The sequence below is a fragment of the Fundulus heteroclitus genome, chromosome 7, assembly GCF_011125445.2.
Source record: "Fundulus heteroclitus isolate FHET01 chromosome 7, MU-UCD_Fhet_4.1, whole genome shotgun sequence".
Taxonomy (NCBI): Eukaryota; Metazoa; Chordata; class Actinopteri; order Cyprinodontiformes; family Fundulidae; genus Fundulus; species Fundulus heteroclitus.
Genome location: NC_046367.1, coordinates 12,078,589 through 12,098,310, shown reverse-complemented (window position 1 = coordinate 12,098,310; position 19,722 = coordinate 12,078,589). Strand labels below are relative to the sequence as shown.

Here is a 19,722-nt window from a genome sequence, read left to right as displayed (position 1 = left end):
AGTAGCGCCTGCTACCATGACAGCATATAGGCTATCCTGGTAGCAGGCGCTAACATGATAGCCTGCTACCAGGATAGCTTACTCAAAAACATTTCAAATGAGACAAACATTAAACATATACCCATTCCTGGACGGTGATTGCAAACAACAACAAAAAAAAAAAAACGGTCGACGCTGCCATGATCGCCGCGCAGGAAAAAAAAAAACAAAGCTTACCGTTCATCAACTCGGCCAGTTTTCCAGTCTTTTTAAGCCCTCGAACCTCAAGCCATCGTTTGAGCTGAAGGTAGGTGTGTTCTTCGACAGTGCGACCAGTAATCCGTGTGCCTGGGACATCGTCTTGGGAAAGTTTAACGGCTGTAAAGTCGGTCATATCGCTGGTTCTGTTGCGCTTGTAATAGCTGGGTTAATCGTGCGTTCTGTCCTGTATGCCCTACCTAAGCGGCAAAAGGGGCGTTGCTCTTGAGACGGTGACGTCACGTGCGCGGTACCCCATTACAAGGTTCAAACATTTTGTTCTCCTCTTCCTGCCATATCTGCCACTTTGGTGTTGTTTTGTCAAATTTCCACAATCTTAGCACAGGTGTGCTACAGTAGGGTGGACTTTCTAGGAGTTCGGCAGCTGAGCTTCTTGAGAAGTATGAATAGACAGAGTCAAAACAAACTTTTTTCTTGTTTCTGAAATTAATATATTTACTATTTAATAACTGCCTAACTCAGCAGGGGGATGAAACAGATTGGGCAGGTTTTGATTGAAAACCCCTGCAGATGAAAGGGAGAAGAATGTGCCTCTGTACATTTTACTGTAATGTACTTAATAAAACCATCTTTATTTCACTACATTCTATTATATTGTTTTTTACAGTATGTTGTGTGTTATTTATATTAGCATGTTTCTTTCAACAAAACCATTTAACAAGGAAATTGCTGTGCTTTTATTTAATTAATTAATGGCTTTTCAATGTATTTCTGTGGTTAAAGTTGATTTCACATAGGAGTAATTTGAACTACCAGCTCCATCGTGAAACAAAATCAATTTGTAAGTCAAGACACCACTTCAGATGGTTGTGACTGTGAGGTTCCTTTCCTTAATATCCCATAATTCAGGACTTCCACACATTTGAACACAGCTCACAGCTTGAGAAGCCTCCAGTTTTACAACTTTTCAGAAGAATCTGGATCGTTGATGATGTTTAATGTTGCGTTCTATTTACAGTCGAAACACGGAAATCCCTGCTTCCGATCGGAAAAATCAACTGTAACGACCGCAATAATCGGACATTCGCTTCAGAAAGTCGTAGAAACTTTTTTTGAAAACATGTGTATTTATAAGACACAGTTGTAGGAGTGTGTCTAAAACAATGTTACATAAAGTGGCTGCTACTCTGAACTGAACAATGTAAAAGTGATGTTTGCATGTGGAAACTACAGCTTTAAAGGACGTTTATAAGAGGTAATACGAAACAAAACAACAGCTTTCCTGGCTGTCTCCAAACTGGAATCTACTGAACCCCTAAAGGGACATTGAAGGGAAATAAAAAATATATATGTACTTTCTGGTGCACACCAGAAAGTGTTTTTTTTTTTTTTAGATTTCCCTTCAATGTCCCTTTAGGGGCTCCGTGGGAACCCTAACATTTTGATTTCTGGTTTTTATTTTTGAATCCTGACTTCTCCAACAGTGTTAACTGGAACACTGTTTACTCAGGTTTACCCTATTCCAGGGCAAGGCAAGTTTAATTATAAAGCATTTTTCAGTAAGACGACAATTCAAAGTGCTGTACATGAACAAAAACAAAACATTACAGAGGAAAGAAAAGCATTAGAGACAGAGGGGGAAAAATTACAGAAGCAAGCACATTGCAGTCGGATAGTGGCAGCAGGTCAAGATACAAGACAAGTTAGACTACAAACTTCAACATCAACACTTAAAGGCAGCTCTAAACAAATAGGTTTTAGCTTCAGCTCCTGTTTTCTTTTACTGAGACATATGGAATGCAACATCACTCCTCATATGCAATATTGACTCATAACACGTGTAGTGGATGGTTTTCTGTGTTCATGATTGTTTAAGATGTTTTAGTATTTATTACCATATTGGCGCATATGTGAGTGTGTGGGTGGAAGTTGGGAGATTATCTTTAGGGATAATGCTCAGTATGTACAAATTGTCTTATTGTTGTTTGTTTTAACATGAAACTTTCAATAGACTACAGATGTAAATTAGCTTTAGCTGCAATGTGCATGCATATATGTATTATGCAATGAACTGATGAATAAGTGATGAAAATGAAATGAAATATACATTTTTAACATGTGACATATTGGGATATTGCATACACCATTTTTACATAACCCCACTTAAAAAGCTCTGAACTCTCTCCTTTAAGTCCCACTTTTGGACTCCTTTTTTTTTAAAATCTAGGCTTACCATGATAATTCATGCAGAGGCTGTTGTCTAGTTTGCACTGACTGAGTTCCATGACTTCATGCCTAAAATGGAAATGTATGTGTTGCCATCCGCACTGATGCTTGAATGCTGTTCACGTATGCATGTGTTTATGTTCACCAAGGTTTGTTGAGAGTCTGTGCAAAGTTCCACGGTTAGGTAAAAATAGAGGGTACACTCTCCTCTACTTCTAAATTATAGTGGTGCAGGAGCCTCATAAATGATTTATTGAGCATAATAGTTTTGTTTTGGTGGAAATCAATCAAGCAATCGGAGGAAGTGCTCAGGCCAAACCTTCCTTGAGTCAGAAGTTGTCTTACATAAATCATGACATGCAGACTTTCAGGGCTGCAATCGACGCTACCACATGTAAGGATATTTTTTGGCTGTGTTGTGTTTCAGACTTTGTGGGAACAGTTTGTAAAAGGCTGCCCCCTGTTCTGGCATGTACTGTATGCCCCACGCCAAGGTCACTGAGCCGCTGGTAGCGCTGATGGTTGACCCCACCTTTGCATGTTAGGACACTCTAAAGTGGAGTCACCCCAAGTTCAGACTGAGCAATGGTCAGAGAAATAGTAAAAAAATTGTCACTTCTCAAGCATAGGGCTCGATGTGCAGCCACAGAACCAAGTGATGTTGCAGTATTGAGTTGACCATAAGCAACTTTGCATACCAGAATATTGTCCAATCTGGTGCCAACTCTCCGACAACTGAGGTTTGGCTGAAATGAGAACATTACCCTTTAGTTTTTACTGAAGCACAACTGTAGAATTTTTATTACTGTGTTTAAACTATTCACAACACAGAGGGATGTCCATTGAGTGGACATGCAAAGAAACAATAGAAAACTGCTTTGAACCTCAGATGACAGCTACGTTTTTTCAATTGTCCCGCTCAATTATGCTGCCCCTTCCAATAGAATGGCACCTTGATACATAATACATGTACATTGGCGTCACTTATTTAGGGTTCTGTTTTAGCCTCCATTTTACTCTCTATATTTACAAATATAGTTGGGAAGGGGACTAACTGCAACCAGATTATATTTCTCTGCGGATCACACAGTCGTTCATACAGGGCACCTTCCTTAAATCATGTTGTGGAGCTTTTACAGGAACCTTTCAGCAGTCTTTGTTGAACACCAGAATAAACGTATGGTTTTACTCATTCCTATGTTAAAACTGTTTCCTTAAAGACTTGCTTCATCATGAAGACCTCCTACTGATAGGAAACAAGCTTAAATCGGAGGCAACCAGACTTTTGTTCTGTTCTTTCTGAAAACGTTTCGACACCTTTCCAGGATATTTTGTCAATTCTGGTCGCTCGCACTTCAGCAACCTGTAGTTGGTGCGATGCTGATTTTAAGGACATGGAGACCCGTCCTCCTAAGCACATTCTATGTCAGATGCAAATCAATTACCCACCCACCACTGTCATGGGTCGTTAGAAGCTATTACTTGGTGTGAGCCCGTTCGCTGTTGCGATGACCCAGGTAAATGAGAATTTGCACAGGTAAACTCCTAATGATATTTCTGCCTTGGGCTGATGTCAGTACGTTAGCGTCATGCCTTTACTGTAGAACTGCTTGCTCTATCGGTTTTCAGCGGGTCTGCAGAGAGAGCGTGGGGATCCCCTTTCTAACGTGCTCCCCTTCACTGCTGTTATTATAGGCACCGGCAGGATGTATAGGGGCTCCCCTCAACACACAATTACAACATGCCTCAAGCTTTCCCCTGCACACTCAGTGGTTTCAACTCACCTCCTGGTTTCCCCATCACCACACAAGAAACTGCATCCTGAGCGAGAGCGGTTTCTTCTGACTTCCTGCTTCTCTCACATACTGATGTGGATGTGTTTTTTTTTTTCTCTCAACAGTTTACAATCTCTGGTTTAGTGCACACAGTGTTTAATATCACAATGCATATTGCTTCTAAAAATGAAGTACTTCTCCATTTTAACTTTGGTTTAGCTGTAATTCCTCAGTTTTAGGTGTTCAGTTAGTTTTTAATTGTTGTAAAATCAGTTTGAAAAGTGAATCCTGGTCACATATGTTTTGTTTTGTGTGTGTACGTTCTGAAGAAGTGACCGAATGAAACCTGACTTCCTCAAAATTTGAAGAATTTCCCCCACAAAATAGTTTCTGTCTGTTGATTCCTGCATGGCAGAAACCATCAGCAGAACCTCTTGAATATACCTTTGTTAAAATAAGATCCTCCATTTCTGGACACATATTTGGTTTATTTTCGTTTGGTTTCTATAAAGAGCTGAGAAAAAGTATGGAGAAGTCATGTGACCATGTTTTATGTCTAAAAGTAGCGGCAAATAAATTTTTCTGTAGTTACAATGTGTCGCTTGAACCAAATAAAAAGATTAATAAAAAAAAGGATTCATAGGAGGAAACATTTAATCATTTTTGGCTGGTCACATATGTTCATAGTGAAATGATTTCTTTTAAAGTTTGTTTTATGAATTATATGTGTTACTTTTTATTTTGCACATCTAGTAAAGTGCTCTTTGGTATAATGTTGTTTCTTTTTTGTAATGGACATAAATAAAAACCGTGGAAACTGTGATGTTTTTTTTAGCTTTGTTGTGTTACAGATTGTTTTTGCTCATTTAATTTCCAATAAATTCCAATAAACTGGCAAAACAATAAACAAAACCAGTAGATCTAAGTATCAACAATGCAATTTTACATTCTTGTCATATATTAAAGTCCAGGATGCAAAGAGACACATCACGAGCCATGTTTCCTATTTACCATCTACTTAAGACTTAAAATCTAAATATTTGACAGCAGTTTACATTAGCAACAAAAAGAGAGTTTGTTTTCATAGAATTTGGTAACAGTAATTTGTCAATCCAAACTGGTGCACATCATGCCACATTACGTACCACACTTGCTTATTGTACTAAGTCAGCTTTAACCAAATCTGGCAGTTTTAAAATATGTATTGATAATTCCCGCCTCTCTCCCACCTTTCAGCTTCAGAGCCTTGGTGTCACCCTGGACAGCCCTCTCCATCCTCTCCTTCATTTTCCACACACAGAACATCACCCGGTTAACTTTCATCTTTGCAGCATCAAGTTCTTCCTTCATTTTACTGGTTCACAGTACGCTCACCTTCTGACTTTACACTTTCAGCTCCCTTCCCTCCCTGTCCCCCAGAAAACCTCCATAAACTGTAACTGGTACAAAAGACAGCAGCTTTCATTGTTACATCATCTACTTCACACCTGTACATTAACTCCACTGGCTCCCTGCCACATTCAATATAAATCATGATCAATGCTATGAACATACAAGGCCAACCACAACCTTTAGTAAATTTCTGACTTTCATATCTATCCAAGAGAATGCAAGTTCAAAGTATTTGCTAGGTGATTTATCTTTTTAGTATTTTATTTAGTACCATGTTTATCCATAGGGTGAGTTTAAGGTGCTTATAAATAAAAGGTTATATTACAGCAAAAGGTGAACACAGACAAACTCCACTACTGAAATACTGAAGACAACAGGGAAGGGATTTAAAAGTAATTTTGCCTTTGACATGTTCAAATTGATTTTTTTTATTTGCTAGTTTGACAAGTTTTATAATTTTGTCATACAAGTGACAGGTTTATGTGTAGGTTTATGTTTCTGTGTTGGTTTATATGTATTTTTATTCAATGGCGACTCCAGAGACTTTTTTTCTGCAGGTGCTTAACATTTTACTGAGGGTGTTATGAAGGATGATTTGTTCCTACATTTCTGAACACACACAGACCAAAGCACAAGTGCAGCCAGAACTAGGGCATCTGCAAGTCACCAATTAAGTGGGTAATGAATGTGTGGTATAATGCTGCTCAATTAAGGCATATACAAACATGACGTGGGACTGAATGGTGTAGTATGTAAACCGTTACAATGGATTCACTGCATTCTGTTTCCCCAGATGTATCTGCATATGTGGAAAATATTGACCAAGTCAGCCTTTGTTCAAACTTTGCTGTTGCTCCAAACAGGCGAGATGGATATTTTTCCAGAAGTGGTCATCCTGGTTCATCCTGACTTATGTCCTTTTGAGACATTTTGGAGCTTGTTCAACATTATGGTCATGATCATTTCCCTCTGCTTTTCCTCTCTCATCCAAAACATCCTAAAGCTTCTTGTATGTACGGCAAAGGTTGTGCGTGATGTCAACGGTTTCTTTTGAGGCAATATTTTTTAATAATTTATTAACCACGATCACTCACAAGGGCCGACTGAATTTCACTCGGGAGGTGGTCGTGACAGGCTAATCGCCCCATGTTACCCCCTGTATACTACACGACTCAGGACGCACGATCAAGCTGACTTACTGGTTTGTGCATATCCAAAGAAAACTTTTGACCACCACTACTTTCATTCAAGACATCTGTGGCCAGTTTGAGATGTTCTTCCAAAAGTTCAAATGATGGAACACCAACAAACCTCAGACTGGCAGATATCTGCTTTGCAAAGACCCACCCTACTCTCTTTCTGATTGGCTAATGTACCGGCTCTGTCAGGTTTCATTGGCTGAGAGAGCAGCTTCTGTTTAATACTTTGAATAAAAAAGTCTAAATGGACCCGCAACAAAATCAAGTGTATCTATTTTTCTCCTCATTTTCCAATTGATGGAAATCCATCACAGTGTCCATGCTCTACTTCAGCAACTGTCAAAAATTGTTGAATTTTTATTTATTTATTTATGGTTAAATAAATACTTGTAAAAGTATAAAATACCCAGCAGCACTGAGTTCCAGGACAAAGTCTTGTTTCTGGAACACCCAGTGAAAACCCACACATGTACAAGGATGCCAACTATTCCAATGGTAAAGTCATAAAAACATTCAGTTGGAAATTTCTCCGATCTCAAAAAAGCCTTTGATAAATGAACCATCATGCGAATTAATTGGAAAGATATTCGATTAAAGAAGCTCATTTCACACTTACAAACTTACCCAGTAATTTACTGGTGATTTACTAGGTCAGGGAGGGTTATGTTTGAACAAAGCCAGAGTATCATACCTGCTACCGGGACCAGATTACCGTGTTTACCAGGACCGCTCTAGTGTGAATAAAACTGCATTTGCGTGATGACGTAAGATGGTTGTAGTCTTTGTTTAGCTCCTCCCCTGATGTCTGCAAGTCACTCCTCTGACTGAGAAATGTACTGAAATTGTATTTCTTCCGTAGTTTTCTTAGAGCTACTAACCACTGTAGGAGCCATTGTTTGTTGTGGCTAATCGGCCGTTTGACAGACTTCTTTGGAGCTTGGCTTGACCAGTTGCATTACTGTCACCTGCAGGTGATAATAGGTAGAACAAATATGCCCGTCAAAGTGTGACGTGAGCTGTTTCCATGTGTGAAAGGCGCTAATTCTTGTTCGACCCGGGAATGTGCCCCGAGTAAATTACTGGGACTTACTGTATGTGTCAAAAGGGCTTAGGCTAGAGATACCATAACACTAGATGACAAGTAATTTTAGAACCAGGAAACAACTGAAAACTGAGACATGAGTCACCATGTTTGTCATTTTTTTTTTGCTTGTGGCTGTTCTCGGAGGTTGACATTAGATCCAAAGCTGTTTTTTATATATTAATTGTATTAGTAGGGTTTCAGATACTGCATTCTAAAATAATGGCTGTTTGGAAATGACTGACAATTTCTGTTCACAGGGAGACTAACTTTATCTACACTGGAGGATAAATTCAAAAGTGCATTTAAAAAAGGAAATGAACACAGTATGTAAACAAAAACAAGGCAAGTTTATTTATAAAGCACTTTTCAGTAACAAGATTCAAAGTGCTGACAAGATGATATAAAGTGCTGGTATATGGTAAATGCAAAATATGTTTGAAAACAAGTTCCTTGGCACAAATATGGGTGATGTAATAATGTGGAAAATTAATTTACAACACAAAGAATACATTTGGAAGAAGCTTTTCAGTATCATGGTTGCATAGAGGCTTGCTCAGGGGCAGATATGGTCCATTTTTATCTGAAACTGAAGGACTCCCCGTTTTAACGCTGCCCTGGGCAACTGCCCATATGAGCAATGTCAAAAACCACCTTTGACATGACTTGATTTAGTTAAGAAAGTTAAATAAGGGGACACCTTTAATTTTTGATTTATGAACAGGGAAGAAAGGGATAAAATTAAATGTCCTGCTTCTTCCTAACCCTATTTGGACATTTTACATATCATAAGGAAATATGCATTTTAACGTACTGGCTGCCCATGTGGGAAATAAAGCCTTCAGTCAATTTTAAATGTTTAGTTTAATAATGGAACCATATTTCCTTTCGGATGTAAAGTTTCCATGATCAACGAGCAGAAAATAGCTGCCCTCTGTTTATGTTTATTTGTTAATGAAAGCAGTACAATGATCTGGCTAAAGTATAAGGCAAACAATCAGACAACATACACCAGATCTGCCAGGTAATAAAGAGCACAGACCATATACAAAAAAGTAACAACAAACAGCAAAAAACTTAAACAAGTTACAGTAATAAAAAAAAAACAGCTGAACTCAGAGTCCAATAAGGAATAATGTGATAAATTGTGTAAGTAGATTATAAATCAGAAATATTAGGATGAGAGGTGGTCATTACAGTCGCTTATACATGTTTGTCTGAGTGTCTAACAACTAGAACGCCAAACAGAACACAGTCAGTATATATTTGTGGCTATTTCTCATGCACTATGGCCTTTAACACGCACCACGTGATAGCTAACGTCACGAACGCCGGCCGCCTGTAGACGCTTCTGGTAACTTGGCAACGCCAAAACACTTTTGACCAATCAAACGCTTTGTTTGGCGCATTGGCACAATGGAACTCAGCAACTCAAACATCCGAGTCGATCTGTCGAAGATAAATGTTTTGGATTTCTGGGCAGATATATTAATCCTCCCAACTGAACACCGTTGCTCGGCTCATAACTTGGTTTGGAGTTACTGAATGGCGTCCACGTAGGAAAAGGGACTGCGTCATACTACGGCGCATTTATTTCAGCGGGTTGTACTTCGGCTTTATAAAACAGGCGTGTCTGGCGCAGAGGTTGTGGTTCAAACGCTGACTTTCCAGCTCACAGCGCGTGCCTCTGTCGGATAGTGGATTATGTGGAGGCGTGTGCTTGAAGTCAACATCTTTTTCGGACTTTGAATGCTTCCAGTGCACTCTTTTGGTAACGTACGTACTCCTTTTCTTTTTTTTTTATTATGTATTCATTCTGGGGAAACCGTGTGCTAACATTTGTTCAGAAAAGTGATGTACATAAAAATTGTGCCGTTACGTTTAAAAACTCCCTGACCGTCTCAGTGACTCTAAAATGTGACACTGTTGGAAATTTCTTTAACGCTAGACTGCTTCTCTTGTTTGCTCCAAACCGTTTGAATGTAATTAAAAGCTCGAGTCTCGTCGCCATATGGATGGAGTTTAGCCCAAGTTTATTTTTTAGCAAACGTGACATTAGGGCTAACTTCATAGCTAGGTGTCTTTTAAATTGAGAGACTTCCAGCGTAAGCTGTTTAAATTGATTAAAAACACGTTGGTCTCGACGTTGCTAGATCAGCACGGATGCAACATTATCTGTGGCCGCCTTTGCTGAATGTGTGGCGTTAAATCGAGTCGCAGTAGATATATTTAGTGGCCGCCAGGGTGATTTAGCAGCTGGTTTGATGGAAGCTCGCGTTTGTCTCTCAGCGGTTCTGGAATGAAAGGCAGGCTCGCGCGGTGAACTGTTCTAGAAGGCTCACGGGCTCGGCTGCTGTGCGCGTCACTGAGCGCGAGCTGCTCGTCTCGTGCTCGCATTCTGCTCTCGCTCGTGCCGGCTGATATAACGCGGGATTCGTGTTTTGTTTTTTTTGTTTTTTTTTTTGTTTTAAAACTTTGGAGCGGATGTTTCAGCCCCGCTAAAGTCGGTTCTGTGGCTGAAGAAGCGGTCGTTCTCCAGTCGCTCTGTTTCCACCTGATAAAAACAGCCGGGCATTTCAGGCAACTGAGCTGTCGCCTTCATGTTTTTAACGTAATGTCAACCATCTGTCGAGATAACCGTGCTGGCCTGCCCTGGCCTGAAGCACACAATAAAAACTTCTGTAGTCAAGATGAAATCAAACTGTTCTGCGGCCAAACTGCCAGTGAAATAACGCGGACATCCACCAAAAACAGGCCTACATCCAAAAATAAAGCTTTATAAAAAAGGGAGACTACCAGTTCCTACCAGACTGCATTTACAGCTGATCTGTTCCTCTCTGGCAATAAAACACCGTCAAAAATGTATGTGATGGGTATAGCATTGAGAATATGCACCTTTTAAGCAATAATGGGATGACTGAAACGATTAATTTACACCATTTTATATATTTAGAAAGATAAACTAAATAACTCTCTTCTAGAAACACAATAATTGGTAGTATTTATTTTTATTTAAATTTTGTAGACCCTTAAAATGAGATGTGAATCAGCAGGTCAGGCCTCTGAGAACCACCATGGACCAGGAATGGACTGATGGGTCCGTCTAGTTGATGCTGACAGGCGACAAAACAAACCACAGTTTAACACTGACAACTCCACTGGAACCAACAGCTGCACACTAAGGTTCTAGAGGCCTCCAAATGCACACGAAAACGTGCTGGAAACGTACGAGTTGAAGTTTTCTGCAAATTTTTTTTTTCTTTTTCCAGTCGGCACCCAGCATGTATTTTAGGAATAAAAAATAAGAGTTAATTAAGCATTTCTCTGGTTACTTTAGATCAGCTGATTCTGGCTCGATGGCAGGATAACGGCGGGTAAAGTCCACCCTGTGGGGCGACTGAATTCCTAATGCGAGATCGTTTCACATTTATTTTTAATGCTTCTGAACCCGGGTCACCAGGATGTGTTTTTCCCACCTACTGATTTAATTCTTATTGGGGGGCTTGCATCCTGCTTGTAATCCGCAGCATGTGTGTAACTTGTATGTTTTGCTTGCTTTTTCCTCTGTGGCCGTCTACTGAAAACGTGTCTGTTTCTTCATCTCAGTGAATTTGAATCTTGAGTGAGGATGGACAACAAGGAAGAACCCAGCTGCAGCTCCACCAGTGACCTCACCTGGGAGCAGGTGAGCCGGCTAAACGAAGTTCTCACAGAGGTCGTGCCCGTCCACGGACGAGGCAACTTCCCCACCTTGGAGGTGCAGCTGAAGGACATCGTGGCGCGGGTGCGCTCCCACCTGGAGCGGAGCGGCATCCGGGTGAAGGACGTCCGTCTCAACGGCTCCACCGCCAGCCACGTGCTGGTGCAGGACATCGGCTGGAGCTACAAAGATCTGGATTTCATCTTCAGGGTGGACTTGCCCACCGAGGCGGAGTTCAGGCTGGTTAAGGACGTGGTGCTGGGAATCCTGCTGGACTTTCTGCCCGAGGGCGTGAACAAGGAGAAGATCACCCCCATGACTCTGAAGGAGGCGTACGTCCAGAAGCTGGTCAAGGTCAACACGGAGCAGGACCGCTGGAGCCTCATCTCCCTGTCCAACAACCACGGCCGCAACGTGGAGCTCAAGTTCGTCGACTCCATACGCCGACAGTTCGAGTTCAGCGTGGACTCCTTTCAGATCGTGCTGGACTCCGTCCTCTCCCACTACGAGCAGGCGCAGCCCGCCATGTCCGAGGCCTCCCACCCCGCGGTCAGAGGGGAGAGCGTGTACGGAGACTTCAACGCCGCGCTCACCCACCTGCGCAGCAAGCTCATCGCCACCAAGAGACCCGAGGAGATCCGCGGCGGCGGCCTGCTCAAGTACTGCAACCTCCTGGTGCGGGACTTCCGGCCGGCCAATCAGGAGGAGTTCAAGGCCCTGGAGAGGTACATGTGCTCCCGCTTCTTCATAGACTTCCCTGACATCGGGGAGCAGCAGCGCAAGGTGGAAGCGTACCTGATGAGCCACTTCATCGGCGAGGAGAAGAGCAAGTACGACTACCTCCAGATCCTGAGGAAGGTGGTCGACGAGAGCACCGTGTGCCTTATGGGCCACGAGCGGCGGCAGACCCTCCATCTCCTCTCACTGATGGCCTTCAGGGTGCTGGCGGAGCAGAGCGCCATCCCGGACGCCTCCTGCGTCACCTGCTACTACCAGCCGGCGCCGTACATCAGAGACCACAACTTCAGCAACTACTACGTGGCCAACCAGAACATTCCAACATGGCTGCCATGTAACTGATGAAAGGAACGGGAAGGCTTGGCCGCGGCTGTGTTTTCAAAAGAGGAGGAAAGGAAGCGACTCGGCATAAAAACATGTAAAAGAAGAAGAAAAAAAAAATTTAAAAGAGGGGGAAAAATGTCAGAAAAATAACACAGTGGCAATAAATGCTGTTTCTCTTAAAGGCACATTTTCAGTGGACAGATGTTTTTTGCTTTTTGTTGGTGTTTTTGTTTTTTTTTGGAATTCTTTCTCATTCCTTTTCTGCAGAGGTGTTAACGTTTTTAAGTGTTTTTTTTTTTTGGCTTTTTTTTTTTTTTTGGCTTTTTTTTTTTCTTGGTGTATATACCTTTAATCTTAATGGAGATGTTTTCGTGCCTTAACCTCTAGGTATCAAGTTTACCCCTCCAGAGTTTTGCGTATGAACTAATGTTAGAAGAAAAGGGACAAGGAAACGCTGTAGCTCTAAGTTTGAGCTCCTTCTTGTTTAAAAAAAAAAAATAAGGAAAAAAAAAAAGAGGGAGAGAGAGAAAAATGAAAAGGCTGGGGGGGGGGGGGAAATCACAAAACTGGGGGAATAATGTTGTATTGGGGAAGATTAAGTATGTGCGTGCTAAAAGAAAAGCTTGGATGGTTGGTTGTAGTTCCTGAGGGAAAGTGAGGAGAGCGATAACCATCAGTCGGACCTGAAATCATGAAATCAGCGCCGCGGTTTCGCTTCGTCTAATTAAAAATGTAATCATCCTTGACAATGTGCCAACCCTCTACATGCCGGCAGTGCCTGATACTTGTAAACAATGCAAAACTTTATTATTTTTCACATTTTCCACTGTGAACTTCAGGGTAAAGCCCCCCCCCCCCCCCCTCCCCGGGGTCCAGTTTCCCCAGCAGAGACTGGCTTTGAGTGGAAATCTCTTGTCAGGCTCTATTTCCGATTTGCTGCCTTCCCTCTGTTTTTAAGTTGCTTTCAGAAGAAGCTGCGGGTGACCTCCAGAAGTCCGAGCGCGGTGGTTAGTGCGGCGGGGCTGCCTGACGGGACGCGGTGGACGCATGCCTCCACCGGGAATGTGCCTGGCAGGGATTCCTGGGCCCACCGGCCGGCCGCTCTGCCCTTAAAAGGCTCAGCACATGCAGGGGCTTGCAGGGCTGTCCCCTCGCTGCCACTGCAGCCCTGAAACGGGATCCTCCTCTGACGCAGCTCCAGGCCGTCTATTATTATCCTCCCTCCTGGGACATGTGCTGCTCCGGCCACCTTACATGTCAGAGCTGAGTCACTTCCTGTCCCCCATCGGGGGCCTGCTTGGACCGGGCAGCGTTTGAACCCCTTTTGTGGTCATGAGAGGATAGATGACATGTCTCCCCTTTCAGACTTGAATATTGATTAATGTGAGAGCTCCAGGCAGCCCCCCCCCACCCAACCAGCTGTGAATCTCCTAAATTTCTGTCCAGCGAGGCCTATTATTAGCTGTTAATGTTAGCTGGTCCCGACAGAAGGCCAAGCTGTCCTCTCCTTTCTGTCTTCCTGATCTCACAGCAGCATCTAGACAGAGGAGATAATTGTTACACTTGCGTAAGCAGCCACTCCCTTCTCCCCACAGTTTCTTGGTAATATAATTGCTGCCGCCACCTGTGGTGGAGGCCGATAACCTTATCAGGCCGGCCCACAGCACGGAGCTGAGGAGGGCGGACGAGGAAGACCGGCCTCCACCTACAGATCACATGGAGGTCGGGCTGTGCTGTGTTCACAACCTGCTCTTTTTTTTGTTTTTGTCCTGCTGTCAGCTCTGGACCAAAGGCAGCTTTCCAACCAGCAACTGAAGTGCCTGTCATTTCTTTTTGGGGAGCAGACTATTTTTAAAGGGGTTTTAATGTTTATCAGGAGGGAAGAGTCTATTTAGTTTCTTAAAACCCAGGCACACTTTAGTGGAGGACTGTCACTGCTAGTCTTGATTGGTAAATTCATACATTTTGTCAAGTTTGGGAGCAAGAGTAAAACTTTTTTTTTTTTTTTTTTTTTTTTTTTTTGGGGTTTAGATTTTCCTATAATTCTTCACTTTTAGTCCCAAACCAACCCGCGTAGCCATTCCTGTCGGCTTTTATTTGACTGTCTGCTCCTGTTGTGGGTTCCCGCTGCCAGCCAGGTTGGCATTAGCCTCGCGTGCTTTAGCAGATCTGGGTTGTTTGGTGTTTGCAGAGGAAATGTGTCATATTTTAAAGCTCAGTTTAAATGCCAGTCTTCCATCAGCTTCATGCCCCCAACCAGCTGGGAGGAATGGAGACGAGCTCATGTGGTCCGCTGCAGAGTTGTGAACTATTTTTTTTTTTTTTCCAACCCACTCCCCAAAAATCATCCCCCCTTTAGAACTCTGGCAGTCTTTTTTTTTTTTTCCCTCCTGCCCCATTTACCCTGGATTTACTTTAACATTGCTCTTAGGACCCTCCGTTGCTGCTTTTTCTTTTATCCATAAAACCCTGATCCCTCCGAAATAACTTCATTTGGCTTTAGCCAGGAAACCGATCTGTGACTTGGAGTGAAATGTGTCAGCTAGCAGCGGCCTGAAACGTCTTTAGTGAGCAACGTTGTGAGGCGGCGGGCCGACAGAGGAACTGGGCTTTTGTTGGCGTCGCTCGTTAACAGCAGTTTTTCAAGCGACGTCAGAGAAAATGCATTAAATCCAATCTTGCATTTTGTTGTTTGTTTTTTTTCTTTTGGAGTTGAGAATGAAGACGGTGTGGAACGTCACTCCTGAGCTTTTCTTTTCGTGCCCAGCCTGCTTTAATGTGTTTACGGTTAGTGGCAGTGGGGCAGGGGGGGGTGGTGGGGGGGGGGGGGGGGGGGGGGGTGCTGATACGTATTTGCTAAGATGAGCTGGTTGTGAAGAATGAGGCGTAGTTTGCTGATTTTTGTTGACCCTTTTTGTCGGCCCCCACCTTTCTGCTGTAAAGCTGTCACATCAGTGTCGCTCCCCTCTCTTTGTTTGGGCCCATTGTCTATTAGTACAGAGTGTTTCATCATTCGACACCTGTAGATGTATCGTTTTCTCCAGAGGGGCGTACGGTGCCCTGCGACGTAGATGTTTAGTGATCATTTGTCTGAAGTGCAAGTGTCACACCATGAGAATGTGATGGGGGATTATCTAGAAGCTCTCCTACAGTTTCTTTATAAAGAGTTGTGAATTATTTTTCCAGCAGATCTGTGTTTACCTAGATGCGTGGATGTGTGTTTGTGTGTGTGTGTGCGCACGTCAGCATGTGTGTATGAAGGGATGGGTGTGGTGATAAAAGTTTAAAAAGTGGGGGATAATATGACATTTGTCGCACTTTTTTGTCGTTTTTTTTTTTTTTTTGAAATAGTAAATGAAAACGAGCATTTCTATCAGCTTTGATTGTGACAATGACTGATGGTTACGATGGTACTATTTCATTTTTCAGCACTTTTACCTCACTTGAGTTTTCCTTTTTTGAATGGAAAATGTAAATGTACACCAGGAAAGTGTGTTTGAAGAAGAAATCATGAATTAAAAAGATTTTTAAATGCATTATTCTCTCTTGGTGGTTTGTTTGCTAGGTTTTAGACTAATGCAGATTCTCCCTGTTAAAGCTAATATGACACTTACCTGATCAGACATATTTTTGGTGCTCTGTAGGATTTATTCAAGATGGGTGAATGTGACCTTGTCTTTACAAGTAACTCCATGGCTTCTCTGTCTGCTGGTCCAAAGATGTCTGCTATCACATTCCAAAACAAGGAGAGCGACTGTTTAACTTTGCGACATTGCAGTGTTGCCAGTGGCCTTCAGGGGCACTAAAGCTGGAAGTTACAGGTCTAGCGCCCCTAGTGGCTAAAAGTTACACAGTGGTGCGTCAAACATTTCTGAAGAGATTTTGCAATTATACATAATTTGGGTCAACCAAAGTAAAATTACCTTTTAAACTAACATTAGGTGCAACATTTTTTTTTTATTTTTTTTTTATTCTTTTTTTCTCCTAAAGATGTGATTTAATTTCAGGATTCTTTCAGGACTTTTCACTAAATTTTTAGAACAGGATGTTCAACAAAGGCAACCCGTGTAATGCAGAGACTGTAAATGAAAGCTCACTTGTCCTGACTTTACGTTTCTGTCGTTTAGTGAAACCCAGCCTGCATGGAGCTGGTTCCCAATTTTAAGAGCATTATGCGTAGCTAAACCTCCAGAATTTTTGGTACATTTTTGAAAATGACAATGTTACATATTCAATAAATTAGAATGAGTTCAGGATTGTTTGTCGGGTTTAAAAGTATCTTTTGAAAATAGCCTTTAAGTGGATATTAAACATAATTTTCATTAAGTCCACATTTCAGCGTTGATGGTTGTTATTGGTATGATTTAATGTTCTAATCTTAAATGTTGCGCTCAGTAGCAGTGAGGAAAATCTGAATAATTTACAGAAATAAAGGTTTGAAAACTAAAGTGTTTTTATTTTAGTGAATAGCTACTGAAACAAACTTTTCAAAAATATTCCAATCAGTAAGGCATGGTGGTGGAAGCATCATGCTGTGGGATTTGTTCAACGGGACTAAAATGATTTCTGTAGCTTTCAGGTGTCACCAGGAGACAAAGGTTTGGAGCAGCCCGTAGCCAGAGTACCGAAATTTGTGAGGTTCTCACAGTTGGATTTGGAGACCTTTTGCTAAGGAAAAAAAATGCTGCGTATTATGACATTAACTTCAAACAAGACTGAATCCTGAAAACAAACCAACTAGGAGTTCTACAACGTATCATACTTCTGCTACCAGGAAGAATGGAAACCTCAGCGTTTGGCACAGTTTACCCTCGAACAGGTTTATCAGCTGGACCGAATGAGGGGAGAGAACAGATTCCTACTTTTTCACATCACAGTTGTACTTTTAACAGCAAGGTGCATTTAAATTGTCTCACTTCAACACTTCCGCTTTGGATTCTAGCTTTCTCTGAACTAGTCTGTGAGGTCCGTATGTAGCTGAAGCTTTCTTAGCAGTGAGACTTTCTAGGACTGGCTTGATGGTTAGTTTAGCTGGAGAATGACATCCCACGTCACCCTGGAGACTGAAGACCCAAACATCTGTTGGGTGTTAGGGGTTATCGCAGCCCCTTCACACCAGGTAGGAGCTTTAAACATCTGTACAAAGTGGTGTTGATCCACTTTTTGTTATTCGAGTTCTGGCCTTTCCCATCTTGGACTGCGTCCTGCCTTCTCTTCGATCCTGTGGGCATCCTGACGGGAACTTAAACCAGAGATGTTTTCCGTCCGCATCACTGCGGAAGCGGTCAGCGGGGAGACCCGTTGGCTCAGCAGTCCGTCAGAACCAGAACATATTGCTCACTCGGTGATCCCAGTGCAGCAAAAACACCTTCTGCTCCATCCAAAACCTTTTATTGGGTAATAACCTGAATATTGCTTCTTCTGAAGACGCTCTTTGCGGTGTGCTTTCGACTTGCCACAAACTAAACATGATCAGGAATTTTTGGGTTTCAAGATGATCACAGTGTTTATTTTTTATTTTTGTTTCTCGGACATACACGTACTACTTTAACACAAAAGCAGATCAGCCAGATCATTTATGTGCGACTCCCAGCAGGCTATCTTCACCACGTGGCTTTGCGTGGACCTTTCTGCTGCGGCCCACTGAAGCCGCCGTCTGCTCCCCATTTGCTCTCTAGTCACTATCTGAGGGGAGTGAGTCATGCCGTCGACTTTGGGGGATGAAGTAATCCGCCGCCTGTTTTTCCCATCCTGCTTCATTCTCTTACAGATGCTTTTCTAAAAGCCTCAGTAACCTTTACTTCTGTCCTACCCAACCCTGGCTCACCTCCTCCTCCTCTTCCTCCTCCTCCTCCTTTCTCCACTGTGGTCTAAGTGTGGTTTCACATGAACAAACCTTGGAAGATCAAATGTCTAATCTGCAGTCAACCAAAAGGTTCCTCTTATGTAAAGTTTGTGGTTTAAAGAAACTGTAGCATTTGTGAATTTAGGTTGAGGTCTGATTCATTTAAAGCGTCGCACAAGAATCCTGACGTGGAACCTTCTCTTCATCACGTCCGTGCCGAAGCTCTGACGGGGTCTGGCGTTAATTTGTCACCAAATTACAGGACGGATGAAAACAGTGAAAAACACCGCAGTATGATTCGTCCCAGAGTTATACTGAGAATTAAACTCTAGCCTTAAATCATAAATTAACTGTATAAGTGCACAGGAGAGTTTATCCTAGCTGTGGAAAATTGCTACAAAGGGTAAACGTCTCACATCAGGTGTGGCGACCCAGAGAAAAATGTACCTTAAATCTTTATTACGAGCTAGAATTCGATGCTATTGGTGTCCTGTACCGCACACAGTAGACATAACGTGGCACACGAATCATTAAGGCTTCGGTTTCGACAGAAGTTTAGACAATAAATGGACCAGTCAGTTGAGCAAGTAAAGCGACTGGGGGAATACGGTGCCTTCCTTTTCCGCATTTTGTTAACAAGCAAAAACTTCACTGTAATTTATTAGTAATCTATTAATTTATTTAATAGAACAACACAAGGTCGACCAGAACCGGCAAGTAGAGGGACAAGGATACATGGTTTTAAATTTCCTTTACAAATAAAAATCTGAAAAGTGTTCAAACCTAGAAGTGTCTAATATAAGAACTGAAGAAAACTTATGAATATTAGATGAAAGTCAAGGATTTTTTTTTAAATATCTAAAATTCTAAAATAACAGGCCAATCACATCACTTGCACTTGACTAGGAGATCATGCAACATTTTAAAGGATGCTGGAGCTCCCCGTTTGTCCCAAGAGATTAAGTTTTGTATTGTCCGGACTGCTGACGCGTCAATGAACATCCTGACCCTTCAAAAAGAAGATTGTAGCAATTTATGAGCCAGGGAAGATTTAAAGAAAGAATATTCTACAAATATATTGTTTACAAGTGGAGGACGTTCAAAACAACTGCTAACATGCCCAAGTCTGGCCGTCCAAACAATTTCACTTTAAGAGCAGACAGAAAATCTACCGAGACTCTGAAATGTCAATCATCTGGCCCACAGCAGGGAGGCTCATGCTACTGTTGATATAACATGGCTTC

The 19,722-nt window shown here is 42.1% G+C and overlaps 1 protein-coding gene across 2 annotated transcripts; it reads left to right on the top strand.

Moving 5' to 3' along the window:
• The first annotated feature begins 9,288 nt into the window (after positions 1-9,288).
• On the top strand, positions 9,289-13,182 carry tent5c (terminal nucleotidyltransferase 5C). 2 transcript variants are annotated; one of them, XM_021310580.2, is made up of 2 exons: positions 9,289-9,642; positions 11,478-13,182. In XM_021310580.2, exon 2 carries the CDS (start codon positions 11,500-11,502, stop codon positions 12,649-12,651), a length of 1,152 nt encoding a protein of 383 aa, XP_021166255.1. In that variant the 5' UTR covers positions 9,289-9,642; positions 11,478-11,499; the 3' UTR covers positions 12,652-13,182. The 2 variants fall into 2 exon arrangements, with proteins under 2 accessions (XP_021166255.1, XP_021166254.1); XM_021310579.2 differs by having other exon boundaries at positions 9,289-9,647.
• The last annotated feature ends 6,540 nt before the right edge of the window (positions 13,183-19,722 follow it).

Coding starts and splice junctions, on each gene's coding strand:
- tent5c (XM_021310580.2), top strand. CDS start 11,500: ATGGACAACAAGGAAGAACCCAGCTGCAGCTCCACCAGTGACCTCACC.